Source organism: Physella acuta, unplaced genomic scaffold, assembly GCF_028476545.2.
Source record: "Physella acuta isolate Inbredline_101_S28 unplaced genomic scaffold, ASM2847654v3 ptg000847l, whole genome shotgun sequence".
Taxonomy (NCBI): Eukaryota; Metazoa; Mollusca; class Gastropoda; family Physidae; genus Physella; species Physella acuta.
Genome location: NW_026732364.1, coordinates 124,331 through 143,490, shown reverse-complemented (window position 1 = coordinate 143,490; position 19,160 = coordinate 124,331). Strand labels below are relative to the sequence as shown.

General features: G+C 36.4%; 2 protein-coding genes across 2 annotated transcripts; one reads left to right on the top strand and one right to left on the bottom strand.

The window, feature by feature from the left end:
• Positions 1–504: 504 nt before the first annotated feature.
• Positions 505–1,650, top strand: LOC131952044 (golgin subfamily A member 6-like protein 22). The gene has a single exon (XM_059314513.1). The coding sequence runs from the start codon at positions 505–507 to the stop codon at positions 1,648–1,650; it is 1,146 nt and encodes a 381-aa protein (XP_059170496.1).
• Positions 1,651–5,859: 4,209 nt separating this feature from the next.
• Positions 5,860–19,160, bottom strand: LOC131952043 (uncharacterized). The gene is made up of 17 exons (XM_059314512.1): positions 19,067–19,160; positions 18,547–18,669; positions 17,724–17,814; positions 17,049–17,179; positions 16,417–16,507; positions 16,086–16,207; positions 15,544–15,643; positions 15,100–15,227; positions 14,697–14,802; positions 13,999–14,144; positions 13,294–13,350; positions 12,173–12,298; positions 9,176–11,526; positions 8,937–8,988; positions 8,152–8,248; positions 6,681–6,796; positions 5,860–6,056 (listed from the first exon to the last, which is right to left on the bottom strand). The coding sequence occupies exons 1-17, from the start codon at positions 19,085–19,087 to the stop codon at positions 6,000–6,002; spliced, it is 3,915 nt and encodes a 1,304-aa protein (XP_059170495.1). The 5' UTR covers positions 19,088–19,160; the 3' UTR covers positions 5,860–5,999.

The window sequence follows — 19,160 nt, the reverse complement described above, 5'->3', positions numbered from 1 at the left end:
TTTCAAGTGCCTCCCCGGAGAAAAAAAGTCTGGAAGAAACACTGATTTTGATATTGAAGGGCATATCCTCCAACACATTTAAGTCTTACGTGTCAACACGCGTCGACATATGACCCGTTGATTCAAACTTCAGCTGGTTTTGCTTTCATAGTCTTTGTCTATTCAAGAACAACCTGCAAGGCAGCTGTTCAATTTTGGAGTTTAGTTTTCCCCAGATGGATTTTTGTGGCTACCAGACGAGCCTCATCCGCCACGGGTTCGAACTCGGGAATTTAGAAATTAGCAACCATGCTAAGAAGAACCACCGGGCAGAAGAGGCTCGTTGGCTGGGAACAGCAACCCATCCAGGGGAGAAAACTCGTTAGTTGGGGGACAGCAACCTTGCTAGGGGAGACAACTCCGAAATCAAACAAGACTGCGGACCCTAAGCGTTAGGAGTTCTAGCTCTTGTTTCGATTCGACAGATCCTGCAACACAGGACATCATAGATGAATACCATCAGAGATGGAACACCATCAGAAATGTGTAGACACCATCAAGATGTGGAGACACCATCAGAGATGTGGAGACACCATCAGAGATGTGGAGACACCATCAGAAATGTGTAGACACCATCAAGATGTGGAGACACCATCAGAAATGTGGAGACACCATCAGAGATGTGAGACACCATCAGAAATGTGTAGACACCATCAGAGATGTGGAGACACCATCAGAGATGTGGAGACACCATCAGAAATGTGGAGACACCATCAGAAATGTGTAGACACCATCAGAGATGTGGAGACACCATCAGAGATGTGGAGACACCATCAGAGATGTGGAGACACCATCAGAGATGTGGAGACACCATCAGAGATGTGGAGACACCATCAAGATGTGGAGACACCATCAGAGATGTGGAGACACCATCAAGATGTGGAGACACCATCAAGATGTGGAGACACCATCAGAGATGTGGAGACACCATCAGAGATGTGGAGACACCATCAGAGATGTGGAGACACCATCAGAGATGTGGAGACACCATCAGAGATGTGGAGACACCATCAGAGATGGAATACCATCAGAGATGTGGAGACACCATCAGAGATGTGGAGACACCATCAGAGATGTGGAGACACCATCAGAGATGTGGAGACACCATCAGAGATGTGGAGACACCATCAAGATGTGGAGACACCATCAGAGATGTGGAGACACCATCAAGATGTGGAGACACCATCAAGATGTGGAGACACCATCAGAGATGTGGAGACACCATCAGAGATGTGGAGACACCATCAGAGATGTGGAGACACCATCAGAGATGTGGAGACACCATCAGAGATGTGGAGACACCATCAGAGATGTGGAGACACCATCAAGATGTGGAGACACCATCAGAGATGTGGAGACACCATCAAGATGTGGAGACACCATCAAGATGTGGAGACACCATCAGAGATGTGGAGACACCATCAGAGATGTGAAGACACCATCAGAGATGTGGAGACACCATCAGAGATGTGGAGACACCATCAGAAATGTGTAGACACCATCAAGATGTGGAGACACCATCAGAGATGTGGAGACACCATCAGAGATGTGGAGACACCATCAGAAATGTGGAGACACCATCAGAGATGTGAGACACCATCAGAAATGTGAGACACCATCAGAAATGTGGAGACACCATCAGAGATGTGAGACACCATCAGAAATGTGGAGAAACCATTAGAAATGTAGGGACACCAAAGATGTGGGGACACCATTAGATATGTGGGGACACCATCAGATATGTAGGGACACCAAAGATATGTAGGGACACCAAAGATGTGGGGACACCATCAGATATGTGGAGACACCATCAGATATGTGGAGAAACCATCAGATATGTGGGGACACCAGAAATGTGGAGACACCATCAGAAATGTGATACACCATTAGATATGTGAGACACCATCAGAAATGTGGAGACACCATCAGAAATGTGGAGACACCATCAGAAATGTGGAGAAACCATTAGAAATGTGGAGACACCATCAGAAATGTGGAGAAACCATTAGAAATGTAGGGACACCAAAGATGTGGGGACACCATCAGATATGTGGGGGACACCATCAGATATGTAGGGACACCAAAGATGTGGGGACACCATCAGATATGTAGGGACACCAAAGATGTGGGGACACCATCAGATATGTGGAGACACCATCAGAAATGTGTAGACACCATCAAGATGTGGAGACACCATCAGAAATGTGGAGACACCATCAGAGATGTGGGGACACCATCACACTAGTGCCGAGGCTGCTAGACTATTGCTGCCATTGTTGCTGTTGTTCAATTAATGATATATAATCCAGCTTATAAATCTATTTTCATCAACCACACAACACAATGGCTAGTATGTTAATCTATATCCAGCTTATAAATCTATTTTCATCAACCACACAACACAATGCCCACATCATCCAGCTACGTTTATCAACCACACGACACAATGGCTAGTTTGTTAATCTATGCCCACATCATCCAGCTACGTTTATCAACCACACGACACAATGGCTAGTTTGTTAATCTATGCCCACATCATCCAGCTACGTTTATCAACCACACGACACAATGGCTAGTTTGTTAATCTATGCCCACATCATCCAGCTACGTTTATCAACCACACGACACAATGGCTAGTTTGTTAATCTATGCCCACATCATCCAGCTACGTTTATCAACCACACAACACAATGGCTTGGATACTTGATTTTTTATTGCCACCACAAACGTGTAGTTCAAAGGTCAACAAAAAGAACACTTTGATCACTCTGAGTAGGATAACAAACAGGGTTTCTTTCAGATATTTGTCTCCTTAGGGAGGGGGGGGGGGGGGCACTTGAAAAAAAAGGGGGGGGGGGGGGCGGAGCACTAAAAAATTTTGGCATATAGGACAGTGGTAATAAATTATCAGTGGGGGGGGGGGGGACAACTGGGAGGAGGGGTGGGGTAGAGAGATGCCTGAAAGAAACTCTGATAACAAATAATATAAATGTATAGCTTGTAAATATTAAATATATTTATATTTAATGCTGTTATAAGCATTTGATTTTTATAAATAGATATTTTTAACAAAAGTAAAAAAAAAATGCACATCCACTCAACATGATAACTGCCCATTAATAGTAAGACTTGGTTACTAATGGCTGTATCAAACTACTGCACAAAAATTTGGTTTAATTTAGGGTTAGACTGGCTTATGTTTCCAATACTGTATCCTAGTATAGGGATACAGTGAAAGGCAGATTCATTAAAACAATGTGTAGTGAGGAGTGGCCAGGGTAACCAAATCTTCGATTGCCCAGACAGGAGGGTATACATTTACTTCATCTTTGAAGGTATAGGCCTATATGTATACCAATTTAGATGGTATACATTTACACCAAATTTACTTCAGCTTAGAAGGTATAGGCCTATATGTATACCAATTTAGATGGTATACATTTACACCAAATTTACTTCAATTTAGAAAGTATACAAACATATAAGGTATACGTCATTTACATTAACATAGAAGGTATACAATTACTCTGACACAATATATATGTATTGATTGAAGGCATTTATTATGTAATCTGACACAAGAAGTATATATTTACTCTGATGCAGTAGGTATATATTTGTAAAGGTATGTATTAACACTAAAAAAAAAAAATTTCTAATACTAAGATTTACAATTTTTTTTTTTCAGATGAGACAAGTCCCAATTTTTTTTAAAAATTTGTCACATATGATGACATGTCACAATTTTTATGTCACATATGATGACATGTCACAATTTTTATGTCACATATGATGACATGTCACAACTCTTATGTCACAAATGACAACATGTATTTGCATAAGACATAAGTTAAAGCTTTTACAATGGTAACAGTTTATAAGTGAAGCACTTAAAGTCAAGTAACATGAAGCAACTCCTCTGCTTAGTGTACTTAGAGACAGTCCCCACTGCCTTAGTAGGATTTGAACACTGGTCTTTCAGATTCACTCAGACACTAGACAACCCTTTACAATTTATTTACTGGAATAACAGAAACCGTTAACACTTCAATCTCCCCATCTACACATGTGCCATAATATTTTACTCATCTCCTTTTAACATATGTACCATAACATTTCACCCATCTCACTTTTTAACAAATGTATGACAATATTTCGTCCATCTCCTGTCAACAAATGTACCATAATATTTTGCTCATCTCTTTTTAACATATGTACCATAATACTTTGACCATCTCATTTGAACATATGTACCATAATATTTTGTCCACCTCCTGTTAACATATGTACCATATTATTTTGTCCATCTCTTTTTAACATCTGTACCATAATATTTTGTCCATCTCTGATCCACACATTCCATCGTAGAAGTTCAGTTTACTGTCCAACAACTTATCACATAATTTTTAGAACATTCAGCAGTACAAAAAAAAAACATTAGGTCTTACTACAGACCAGATTATTGGAAGAAAAAAATCTTTAACAATAACCATTAAAGTTATCAAACACATGTAAATATAAGAATGAAGGTACCAAAATCCTTAAAGTAACAAAAGTAATCAAGTTTAAATAAAAATATAAAAATGAAAGATATTATACATAAATATAAAAAAGTTCAAATTTCTTTAACTTAACAGCTAAGTAAACAAAACAGAAATACGCATATGCATAAAATATAAAAATAATCATACAACATGCTAAAGCTATCACATTCAAGGAAATGTAACAGTTACACATATAATACTAATATACAATATACAAAAACATAAAATCCGATGTAAAGTTGTAAACCATACAAAAAAATATAACAAAACAGAACAGAACTCAAGTTCAGATACAGATTTTTTAAACAAAACAGGTGACAATTTACATTTATTTTTAAACACCAAGGTACACAACTCTAAGAAATATTTTTAAACCATGTATGGTCCAATTTATTTAAGTGGGTAAGGGGCAGAAACCAACAAAATATTATAAATACAATGCAAGGCAACTCTGGCATAAAAACTAAAAATAAATTTGAAAACAAAAACTGAATTAAATATGTTAAAGAAAGTGCAGGGAATATTTCATTTTTACAACAAAACCTTTTTAAAACCACACAGCAATACACAACATGATAACAATGAATCAGGGATTAATCTAATGACTGTATGACAAGGTTCTAGAACTATAGGAGGAATAGCTGGCCATACACAATACATAGTATGGAATGATGACATATAGATTAATCATGTCATTAATGACAGGAAAAAATTATGATAATTTAAATATTTGATCTGAACTAAAAGAGGGATATTTAGTTTAAAAAAAAAAAAAAAAATTTAGTTTAATGTAGGCTGTTGTTCCGAAAAGGAATGTTTTTTGTTTGTTTTTTTTTTTAGAAATTCTGGATATTATGCTTTAACAACTCCAAAAAAAAAAAAAATGATAATTTAAATATTCATTTACTTATTTAAAGTTCTAAATCTTGCTTCTTTCTCACAGCAACCTTTTGAAAACTCAATGCGACCAGTACATAAATAAACACTCTTTCAACTAGTCAACTTAATTTGTTTCCCTGCATAGAAAATGCTTCACATTGACATTCTCTGAAAAATTTCCTTTCCACTCCCCACCCAGACTTCTGACACTTTCATTTGACCTTCACCCCTTTTACTGTATCCTTTGTAAAAAATTTTATAATCATATACATGACATCATGTAAATATTCATTATGCACATGTACAAAACCTTTCGTTTTCATTTGAAACTATGTAAAAAATGTGATGTTGATGTACTTGTTTTAATTGCAAATTAAAAAAAAAAATACATAAAAAAAAAATGATAATTTAAATAAAATGATTTTTTTTCCTCAGCCATACAAATACATTTGGTGTATCTAATTAACAACAAAGAGTATTTTTGGACAAACGAGAAGTCTTCGAGTACCGAAAAAAAATTTGTTCCGTTTCTTTTACTCAGCTGTAGTAGACAGAGTGAAATGTTTTTAGAAGGCGCTCTCTCAGAATCATCAGCTAGAATTTTAAAAATAAGAAATCAAGAGAAATTAATCAAATATAGTGCTAATCACAAACTATAACAACTGAGTCATCACTTAGTTTAATTATTTTAAACACGAAATTCAGACAAAAAATGTATAAATAGAACATTAGCTCTACACAAAAATTAACTTCTTTTGATTCTGCATACTTAATTTTAGTGTTATTAATAAAGTATACGTGTCAACTTGTTATGCACTATAAAGGCTGTTGACTCCGATTTCAGCCTGCTTTTCTTTTTGGATTTGCTTCTATAGCCTTTGTCCAACCAAGAACAGACTACAAAGCAGCAGGTGTTTGATTTTAGAGTTGTCTCTCCTAGAAGAGTGGCTGTCCTCAGTTGCCTCATCTACCAGAGGGTTCGAACTTTAGACTTGTCAGTATAACAACCATGAACTTTACCAAATCGACTACGCTGACCCCAAACTAAAACTAAAATAGCACTCAAATGAGCAGAAAATGGTTAGTAATAGAATATTTAATCTACAAATATATTATTTGGTCTCTAAACCAGTCACAAACTAATCTATTTTTCAAGTTAAACAGACAGATGTCAATCAAATCCCAGCATTCAACTGCCACTGACTGCACTAAACTGACCTCACGCTCTGCCAGGTTAATCTTCAGACACAAGAGCTTGACGTCTGCTACATCTGGCGTCTGCTCAGTTCTCTCCTTCATGTCCTTCACTTCTCTCTCCACACAGGACATGTAGTCTGAGGACGATAGGACAGGCAGTTAATGACAGGACTGAGGTAATTAGGATTGAATGACAGGAACAAGTTATATATCACTGAATGACAGGAACAAGTCATATATCACTGAATGACATGAACAAGTCATATATCACTGAATGACAGGAACAAGTCATATATCACTGAATGACAGGACTGAGTCATATATCACTGAATGACAGGAACAAGTCATATATCACTGAATGACAGGACTGAGTCATATATCACTGAATGACAGGACTGAGTCATATATCACTGAATGACAGGACTGAGTCATATATCACTGAATGACAGGACTGAGTCATATATCACTGAATGACAGGAACAAGTCAAATATCACTGAATGACAGGACTGAGTCATATATCACTGAATGACAGGACTGAGTCATATATCACTGAATGACAGGAACAAGTCATATATCACTGAATGACAGGAACAAGTCATATATCACTGAATGACAGGACTGAGTCATATATCATTGAATGACAGGAACAAGTCATATATCACTGAATGACAGGACTGAGTCATATATCACTGAATGACAGGACTGAGTCATATATCACTAAATGATAGGAACAAGTCATATATCACTGAATGACAGGACTGAGTCATACATCACTGAATGACAGGAAAAAGTCACATATCACTGAATGAAAGGAACAAGTCATATATCACTGAATGACAGAACAAGTCATATATCACTGAATGACTGACCAAGTCATATATCACTGAATGACTGAACAAGTCATATATCACTGAATGACAGGAACAAGTCATATATCACTGAATGACAGGACTGAGTCATATATCACTGAATGACAGGACTGAGTCATATATCACTAAATGACATGAACAAGCCATTTAGAACTCATGATAGGAACAAGTCATATATCACTGAATGACAGGACTGAGTCATACATCACTGAATGACAGGAAAAAGTCACATATCACTGAATGAAAGGAACAAGTCATATATCACTGAATGACAGAACAAGTCATATATCACTGAATGACTGAACAAGTCATATATCACTGAATGACAGGAACAAGTCATATATCACTGAATGACAGGACTGAGTCATATATCACTGAATGACAGGACTGAGTCATATATCACTAAATGACATGAACAAGCCATTTAGAACTCATTCTTGTCTTTAAGTGCAGGAAGAACAGGAAGAAGTCAATTGTATGCTTTGTAACAGACTCATATGCGTCTTGGGCACTTTTAAATTTTTTATTTAAATGTATTTTAATACAAATAAGACACACTGTATAAAACCCCTGACTAGACAGTAAAACATAATTTACTAATTAAACACATGACTTGACCCACCTTCCCAAACATGGAGCCCTCCACACGTCAACATTTTCTTGATCTCCTTCATCTTAGCGTGTAACATCTCAGATCTAACTTTACTCTCATGTGTTCCCTGGGGAACAGAGGAATTACACACTAAACAGTATTTACAACACACCAATAATATATTACACAGGTCAAAATAACAGAAGAATTACACACTAAAATGTACTCACAACACACCAATAAAATATTACACAGGTCAAAATAACAAGAATTACACACTAAAATGTACTCACAACACATCAATAAAATATTACACAGGTCAAAATAACAGAAGAATTACACACTAAAATGTACTCACAACACACCAATAAAATATTACACAGGTCAAAATAACAGAAGAATTACACACTAATATGTACACAACGACAAAAAAAAATAACATTGTTCATGATAATTGAAGAAATACTCACCAAACTGTAGACAACACAACGATAAAATCTAATAATTTACTACTCTGATCATTAACAGTTAATAGACTCTATGAAACTAATTTAACCATACAAGAATGAAAAGGTCAAAGTGTAAAATAAGTTCAACTACAGACTGTGATAGTGTTTGGGCTTTTAAATTTTAGAATGTTTTTCTACAACCCTTGATGTTTTCATAGGTGTTCTAATTACAAGAATTATATTAATAAAACAATTTTATATGAAACCAACAAAAACCTGCCACAAATCACTGTAAATTGAACTCAAGGAACCATAACTTTTAATCCCATGAACTTGACCTGACCTATTTAAACTAGCATACTCTACCTTGGCTGCCTCTACCAGATACTCAAATTTGATGTTCTCCAGGCAAGTAAATCTGTAAACAGACATGAGTCATGGTTATTTTTTGTAAAGATAAATTACCAAAATAATTCTCATTAGAGCTATGGTGATTTTGGGTACAGACCAATGACACAAAATTTAATAGAGTTATGGTTACTGTTTCTTAATTTAGAGCTTCATCTTTAGAGTTAACTTCCCTTTAATATTTAAAAACAACTCACTTTGTAGTTGAAACATCAGAGTTCTGAAAACTGTGGCCATTCACCAAATTTGGTAAACTTGAAAGACTCGAGGGTTTATATGAAGAGACAGGTGGATCACAGTTACCAGCAGTAAAAAAATTGTTATTTCTGTTTTGATGAGACACCGCCAAACTGTTTTTGTCTGGCTTATTAACCTGCACTGGTAGAGACGCTGGGCCTTGCTGCTGTGGAGACATCCGACCCACGGATAAGTCAAGCGACTTAAACGGGTTACCCGTATCCGAGGATGTCATGACCATGGAGTCCATCAAATCCTGAAACTCATCTTTAGAAAAATCATCGTTAGGAAAATCATTATTCTCAAACGAATAACTTTTCTGAACAATATCCTTGTTGGGTGTTAATTCTTGTGAGGCGAAACTTTGATCAGAAGTAAAAACAGCTGATGTTCTGGAATCTTCTGCTGATTCAACGCCTGCTGTCTGGTTCTGCAGTGCTGCTACTTGACCATTAACCAATTCTCTGTTTGAATTGTTGATCCCAGATTGGTCATCTTGATGAAACTTTCTTTGATTAACTGCATGGACGGTCCTTATTTCAGTGTCATGATTTACAGCTTGTGATTCAGGTAATGAGATAGGTTCCACATCAACATGAGAAGTTGAATGACCTGGTACACTATCAACAGTGTTGATACTGTTTTCAACACAATCAGAAGAGCCAAGAACAGGGCCAGAGTTTTCAGCATCTCTAGTGCTTGCTTGTTGAGCAGTGGCTGTGTGGATGGAAGTTATGTTGTCAGCATGCTCTTGGGCAGATGTTTGACTTGTGGGAGGATTACTGGTATGTTGGGGGACCTCAGTCGTATGCTGGGGAACATCAGTCGTATGCTGGGGAACATCAGTCATATGCTGGGGAACATCAGTGGTATGCTGGGGAACATCAGTCATATGCTGGGGAACAGATTCACTTGTATGCTGTAGAATAGCATCACTGTTATGGTAGGAAACATCCTTGGTAAACTGAGGAAAGGATTCGGTAGTATGCTGTGGATCATCATTGGTATGCTGTGTAACAGATTCAGTAGTATGCTGTGGACCATCATTGGTATGCTGTAGACTGTCAGCGGTATGCTGTGGTGCACCATCACCAGTATGAAGTGAAACAATATCTGGATGAACTGGGGAAACATCATTGGATTGCGTGGAAGAAACATCACTAATGAGCTCCATTGAAACATCACTGGCATGGCCTAGATCACCAGCTCTTGGATGCTTTAAGACATCATTCACCTCGTCTAAAACATGAACAGTATTGCCTGGGTCATTATGTGAGAGTGCTGAATCAAGCTCAGCAGCTTCATTATGGGCAGCAGCTGTGTGTTCTGGAGGTGCATCACGAGCAGGTGTAGCACCAGCAACTGCTGGGCCATCTCCTGCACTACGGCTGTTGGCAGCTTCACCAGCATAGGGTGGGGCCACATCACCAGCTGTCTCCACATCGCTAGCATATCCCTCTGTGACATCTCTAACATCATCACTACCACTATCTGAAGCAACATCATGAGCAGATCCTGTCATTACATCACGAGCATATCCCACCTCAACACCACTAGAACTCCTCTTTGTAGTATCCCTAGCACAACTTGTAGCGACATCTGAAGCCACAGCATCACCAAACCCTGTAGCGAACCCTGCGGCAACATCTCTAGCATGTTCCGGAGTCACAACACCTGCATACTTCACAGCAACATCACTACCGTAAGCTGGAGGAGCATCATCATCACACCCCGGCACCACATCACTATCTCTCTTTACAACAACACCACCTTTACTTTCACCACCACTGACATGTTGTTGTAGCTCCCCACTCTTCACCCCCACATCCCTCACCTGGCTCAACACCGCTATCTGTGAGTTAGTTAACCCACTGGAACTATAAGACATCACTGAATTACTTCCCATGTTATCAGGCCCATTTTGGCAAGGGAGAAAACCCAGCGAGCTCAGCATTTCATACGGTCGGGCTATAACTGCACCCTTCAGAATGTTTTTTACTCTCTTCTCTTCATCAGAAAGTTCACTGGATTTTTTTCCAACCTCCCCCGACCTGGATTCAGTGTTACTCTGGTTAGCAAGACTTTGGGGCTGGGAGTCTCCTGATAGAACTCTTTCCTTCCAGGAGTCCATGCTTGTTCTTGTAGGAGATGGTTGGTGAGGGGAGGGTGGGGTGGGGTTAGTGCTCCTAGTGACTGGGTGATGCACACCTTGATAAGGGTGATGTGGGGAGGGTGGGGTGGGGTTGGTGCTCCTCAAACCTTGATGCTCTGTGACAGGTGAGTTGGCAGAGGATGAATATGATGCGGCAGCCTGCAACAAACAACATGTGACAGTCAGATCTTTTAAGTAAACAAAATATAGGAGAAAACAACTCCAGAGGTGGGAAAGAAAGGGAGACTATTTAGCCTCAACACATTTTAAATTAAAATCATTTTAATTTTAATCATTTTTTAAGATATAAAATATCCTGGAAGCTTTAAAAGAAATCTATTTATTCATTAAAAAATGTGACTTACATGATATGGAGGTGGTTTATGGAATGTGACTTACAAAACAGAAAAGTGTTGTATGGAATGTTACAAGATATGGAGGTGGTTTATGGGATGTGACTTACATGATATGGAGGTGGTTTATGGAATGTGACTTACAAAACAGAAAAGTGTTGTATGGAATGTTACAAGATATGGAGGTGGTTTATGGGATGTGACTTACATGATATGGAGGTGGTTTATGGAATGTGACTTACAAAACAGAAAAGTGTTGTATGGAATGTTACAAGATATGGAGGTGGTTTATGGACTTACAAGATATGGAGGTGGTTTATGGAATGTAGCTTATATATGGAGGTGGTTTATGGACTTACAAGATATGGAGGTGGTTTATGGAATGTAGCTTATATATGGAGATGGTTTATGGGCTTACAAGATATGGAGGTGGTTTGTGGGATGAGACTTACAAGATATGGAGGTGGTTTATGGAATGCTACAAGATCAGGTTTTGATGTTGGCAGGTCTAGTGAAGAATAAGCTGGAGGAAATTGTGAATCAGCTGGCACAGGAACAAAGCCTGGTGATTTGGGGATCTGTGGACACACAAAAATGGTGGCCATTTTAGTTCAGTTTACTGTTGTAGTTGTTGTTAACTTCGGCAACTTAAAATACAGGTAATAGCTTCTTTTAAAGTTATTTTTGTTTTAAACTTCCAATTTTTATTTTACATTTATTATTTTTGCTAATAAATGAATTTTTTTAAATTGAGAATTCTATGTAGGCAAAGCATTTCTATTGTATAGTTTTTCCACTCTTTTTACTTTTTGAAATGACCAAGTCTTTTGTTATTGTAGGTACACCAAACACAACACCAGAAACCCACCCATGACAACACCTGCAACCCACACACAACCCACCAATGACAACACCTGCAACCCACACACAACCCACCAATGACAACACCTGCAACCCACACACAACCCACCCATGACAACACCTGCAACCCACACACAACCCACACACTACCTACCCATGACAACACCTGCAACCCATACACTACCCACCCATGACAACACCAGCAACCCACCCATGACAACACCTGCAACCCACACAAAACCCACCAATGACAACACCTGCAACCCACACACAACCCACACACTACCTACCCATGACAACACCTGCAACCCACACACAACCCACCCATGACAACACCTGCAACCCACACACAACCCACCCATGACAACACCTGCAACCCACACACAACCCACCCATGACAACACCTGCAACCCACACACAACCCACACACTACCTACCCATGACAACACCTGCAACCCACACACAACCCACACACAACCCACCCATGACAACACCTGCAACCCACACACAACCCACACACTACCTACCCATGACAACACCTGCAACCCACACACAACCCACACACAACCCACCCATGACAACACCTGCAACCCACACACAACCCACACACAACCCACACACAACCCACCAATGACAACACCAGAAACCCACCCATGACAACACCAAGAACCCACCCACTCTACCACCAATGTTTACAAAAGAAATCAAGTACCTTTGTCTTATCTACATGTTCCCCTTTTTCCAAAGCCGCTTTCATGGACTCCAACATCTGTAAATATAAAGTAATTCATTTGCTGCCCTAAATTTCTAATGCTTCTTCTTTGTTCTTAATTTTTTAATGTTGGAAGTGATTCCCTTTAACACAATTAAGTATTATGAGTCAACTGTTTATGCGCCACATAGACTGCTGACTTCAATTTCAGCCATTCTTTTCTTTTTGGATTTCATATTTTATATTTTTTACCAAGGCAACCATATTTGTTTCTTGTATATGTTTTGTGTACTGGATTATCGTCCTTAAATATGAATGCTGATCAAGTGAGAGTTTCAGATAATGGACTAGCACAATGCCATTAAATATTCAAGTTTATGTTCTTTTTTCTCAGGCATAGCAGCACTGACACTAAAATTTCATTTTCTAGTGATCGCTTGGGCAGATGAAGTACAGTTCATATTTCTTGATATCTGCATATGAAGGGATAGTGTGGTCATCACTATGCCAGCAGCCTTTACTTTACCCAATGTAAGCCAAGTACCCATCAGAGCTGGGTAGACTCAGAAACATCCTACAATCACAAATCCTAAAATGAACTCAGAACTTAAGACCTTCAAGCTAGGTCTAAAGAGGAACTTGACTTTTACTAAAATATCATAATTTGGTATGGTAAAATAATAAAAAGGTGACCAATCCACTCACCTTGACAACTTTGAAATGTTTTAAGGCCTCGTCCTGCTGTTTCTTTTCTTTAAAATAAAATGTTGCGACTTTGTACTCTGACAGTCTGGTTTCAACAAGCGCCAGGTCTTCAATAGCTTGGTCAGTGGTCATTTTCTTCTCTGCGACTGTTGAGTACATTTTTGATCATTGAAAAAAAAAATAAAACATTTCCAAAAAATAAAAAACGAGGCTTCGTCTTTTTTAGGCAGACATGATTACTTAGGCGAAGATATGCTTATCTTGTAAATGTTTTGTGTATTGAATTAATAACCTTTAACTTTGATCTTTAAAATTTTAAATAATGTATTACATTATAATCGTCATGATTTCAAGTGTTATCTTAACTGAGCCTCAAAGAACAACTAGACACATAACAGATGTGGTTAGATCTATGTCGTCTGGTCATAACTTGCATCGCAAGTACTGGGTCCACCCCCCGTCCACCCCATCTCACCAGCTGAGAATACCTGGGGGCAGCTAAGAACGTCCTAAAGCCCTACACTGTCAATTTCTGAAAGCCAAGAACTTTAAGATCTATGGTCATACTAATTACTGTGTAAATAAGTGAAAGTATAGCTGCTTAGTCAATCCAGCAGACAGTACATAACTTCACCAACTTAAGGCTACACAGCTATTATAAGCTTAAAAAAAATATACTGTAACATAGAAAAACGTACTGGCCAACTCCTCCAAATCTTCAGCTTGTTTGGTCAACATTGTCAGGGTCCTGTCATCGGGTGCTGTTGAGTTTGTGTTGAGTTTGGTCTCAATATCAGCCAGTTTCTGAAAATTGTAACATAAACAGTGTTTAAATTTATATACTTGTTTTTACCACACAAAAAAAAACCACAAACGCTATTATTCAAAATTTAGACACTAAATTTGTGTGTGTATGTTTCTATAGTTAACCTATGGCTTGCCTCACACACAACACATTATATTTTGCGTGTGTATGTGTTACTATAGTTAGCCAGTGGTTAGCCAAACTCACTCTACACAAGACATTATATTTTTTGTGTGGTACTATAGTTAGCCATTATATTTTGTGTGCTACTATTGCCAGTGCATTGACAGACTCACCCTACACAAGTCAGCCGCCTGCTCTTGTAAAAGTGAGTTAGTAAACTTCAAGTTGGACACCCTGAGGGTCAGAGATCTCACCAGAATTTTTAACTTGACTTTGTTTACTTTCCTTTCTGGTGACCTTACTAGTAGCAGAGGCAATAATTAATTAGTCCAGCTAGTAATTTTATAATTTATTTTATTTAATTTATAACAGACATTTTTAAATTATAGAATGAACACTGATACCTAAAAAAATTATATTTACTAACCTTTATTTCTAATTAGTTCAGAAATTGCTATTATAAATTAGTTTTATTAAATTAAAGATCAGACATTCTTATATTATAGCCTCTATACAGACATCTACTAAACAGATTAACCCTAACCTTTATTCCTAATACTCAAAACTTGACATATTATACATAGTACTAAACTAACTATATGCTACAGATAACTAACCAGGATTTTCAGCAGTAAACGTATGCTCATATTCTGATGGAATGTCTCGTTTCCAAACTGGTCGATTAGCTTTAGCTCTTGTCATCAAAAACTCTAATTTCTACGGAACAAACATTTTAACGGAAATTAATTATCAATGCTAAACAAACAAAAAATAGCCAATACATGTTTTTATATTAACATATGAATACCAAAACCAATGATAACTTCCATTTAGTTCACTTCACACAAAAGATATTGGCCAGATACATGCCCAATTTCAATGCCAAAATTTTAACCAATAATAGTAAGGTGTTTTTGGATAGTAGATTGCTAAACCAAAAGTCTAAAAGTTCTGATCCCTGACTTAAGTCCATAGTTCATGTTCATGAGTCTACCCAGCTCTAATGGGTACCTGGTTAGGGAAAACTAAGGTAGTTGGACATAGTACTGTACTGACCACACTATCCCTTTATAAACCAAGGTAATTATAACAAGAACTCTACTTCATCTGTTCCATGTGTCTTTGGCATTGATGGTAAAAGAAGTGGCGAGTACGTTACCCGAATAGCATTCTGTATTTTAGGAACTCTGTGATCTCCAGGATTATTTTCTGCAGCAAGTAAAGCAGCATGGTATGTGGAGATTCTTTGGGTCAACGTTTCCATTGCATTGTTATCAAGTTCTAGACAGTGGAAATGACATTTTTGTTGTTTAAAAAAAATAAGTATTTTATATTTTTGTTGTTTCAAAAAAAAAGTAATTTATATTTTTGTTTTTTTAAATTTTTTTAAAAAATGTATTTTATATTTTTTTGCTTTAAAAAAAGTATGCTAGTTATTAACTTTTGTTTCAATATATAGGAAAACTATCATAATTAATTTTCAGTCCTACCGTCATCACTTGGTATGGGCACTGAAGGGGGTAGCTCATCTGCTCTGACTGGTATCCCAGCCTTGGTGCGGTTTTGTAAATCATTGAGAACCTTTGCAACAAAAAAAAAATACAATTATAAGAATAGTATAACATGTGATACATATTTATGTTCTAGTTATTTAATATGTTCAGTGTACTCAAAAGTCACTAATTAATAATACAAATTTGTACACAGATTCTAATGTTTTGATCTGTAAAGCTTACAAGAGCATGTAATCAATATAACAAAAGCCGCTATTTGAAATTTCCTAAAATAATGCTATTAGTTTTATCAAGTTTTAAGCGTAAGGTTTATATAAGCATGACTAAATATAGCAAAAGCTGATACTTAAAATGTGCTAAAATTATGCTATTAGTTTTATCAAGTTTTAATCTCATAACATAAAGCTTACATAAGCATGACCAAATAAATATAACAAATGCCTATACTTAAAATGTGCTTAAATTATGCTATTAGTTTTATCAAGTTTTAATCTCATAGCATAAGGCTTACAAAAGCATTAAAAAACCAATATAACAAAAGTCAATACTTATAATGTAATAAAATCATTCTATTAGTTGCGACAAGTTACAATCTCATTGTGCCCTACCTGGAGACTTTGTTGCAGGGTTTGAATTTTATTTAATCTGTCTTCAGACAACTCCTCCTCAGCAAAGTATAAAGCTTTGTGGTAATTGGCCAGGCGCAATGAGATTTCATTCATTGGGTTTTTTAAAACATCTGAAATAAAACAAACAACAGCTGGTTAAATTTAAAGACAAAAAAATCATGCATCACCCATAAAGAAAATAACCTAAAAATCATATGTGATGGATTATTTGATGATTTAATAAATTATGTATTCTAACATATTAAAATATGATAATTTTTTTCTAAATAAATACAATAATTAAAACTGATATTTCAAGTATTTTTAATAGACAACAGTATTTAAGTTGTGTTTATTTTTAAATAAACACACAACAGACAAATAAAAAGTCTGATTTGAAAACATTCATTTTTTTTTTTGGTTTTTTAACATTCTTCATAATCTGTTTGTTCTTACTCTTTCCATACACAAATACAAGAAAACATACAGAGGAGAAAAGGCAAATATATGTTAAAAATAAGGTTTGTTAGGAAAAAAATTATTTCAATACAAAACTTACAATATCATAAAACCTATTATTTTTTTTAACAGTATCATGAAATTAATTATTTTAGTTCTTGCAATATCATGAAACTTATTATTTTAGTACTTACTTATTGTAAGATTGTAACTTACCTAGCTGAGGTGCAATGATCAGAGAAGGGGGAACCACTCTGGAATCAACAGTCCTGCCAGAATTTACTTGCTCCATTAGATCCACAAGTTGCTGAGAAAAACATTTACATTTTTTTTTTAAATTGAAATTCACAAAAACAATTTTTCATAATATTTTATTTGAAAAAAAAATATTAGAATTTAAAGACAAAAATATTCTGTCTCAATTTTACTTTCGATTTATAAACACTGCATTTTAATTTTTAAAATTAGTAAGTGTATAGGCCTATAACTGATTGACAATTGTGAGGGTTTTAAATTTAAGATTTGAATAATGCAAATATTTTTGGTAAATTAATATTTATTTAGCAGAGCATCAGATGAACACAATAATTTTCGGAGTAGCTAGTAATAGCTTTAAAAGAAAAGTACTCCAGAAATCTTCAATACAAATATTAATGGATGATTTCAGTTCCAAGAACTGAGACTTAATTGTGTTCAAAGGATCGGAAGATATCATTTCTGATCTGACAGTCGACCAATCATTAGAACAGGTAAAGTAGAATGTGTCTGTTTTAATTACTACTGCATGTGAAGGTATAGTGTAAAGGGCTGAAAAGACAGACTCTTGAGAAGACAAACATATTTGTAAAGACTAATTTATGAAGACTGTCACTTACTTACTTACTTGTGAAGATTGTCATTTGGGAAGAGTGAGACTTAATTGTGACTACTGGCACTTAGATATGAAGAATGAGACTTACTTGTGAAGACTGACCCTTACTTATGAAGACTGAGACTTACTTGTGAAGATTGACCCATACTTATGAAGACTGAGACTTACTTGTATATCCATCTGAATCTGTGAGGCCTGATGAGAATCATTCATCTGCGTAGCCCTGTCCAGTGCACTAATGTACTGACTGATGCGCTCCTCAAGGAGATGGGCAGTCACCATCGTACTTCTCTGATACAAATATTTTTTAATTTAGTCACACAACTGGTACACAATGTTTTTATTAAAATGAGTGGGCTCAATCAGAATAATTAAAATAGAAATTTAATTTAATTTTTATTCATGATTTTGTTGTTTCTTATCTCTTGTTTTAAAGAGAGTTACACGTGTTTATTAATCAAACTTTTAATAATAATTTAATGGTGAAAGTAAACAAAATTTAGAAACAATGTAGACTACTTGCTTGGAAGAATTACAGTTTATTTAATATAGATAACTACTCAATATTTGAGAAGAATTATGCTTTTATGATTTAATTCTGAAGGAGCAGACAGTTATCTATATTATTAATGTAAAGAATGTAAGGAGGACCAAAATATAAGAACATAAAAAAAATAATGTTTTTTACCTCTCTGTCTGGCCAAGACATTTTGTCAATGTGTGGATCAAACCTGTAGTTCTTTTACTTCAGGAAAAGGGAAATCAAACATTTAGTATGCGAT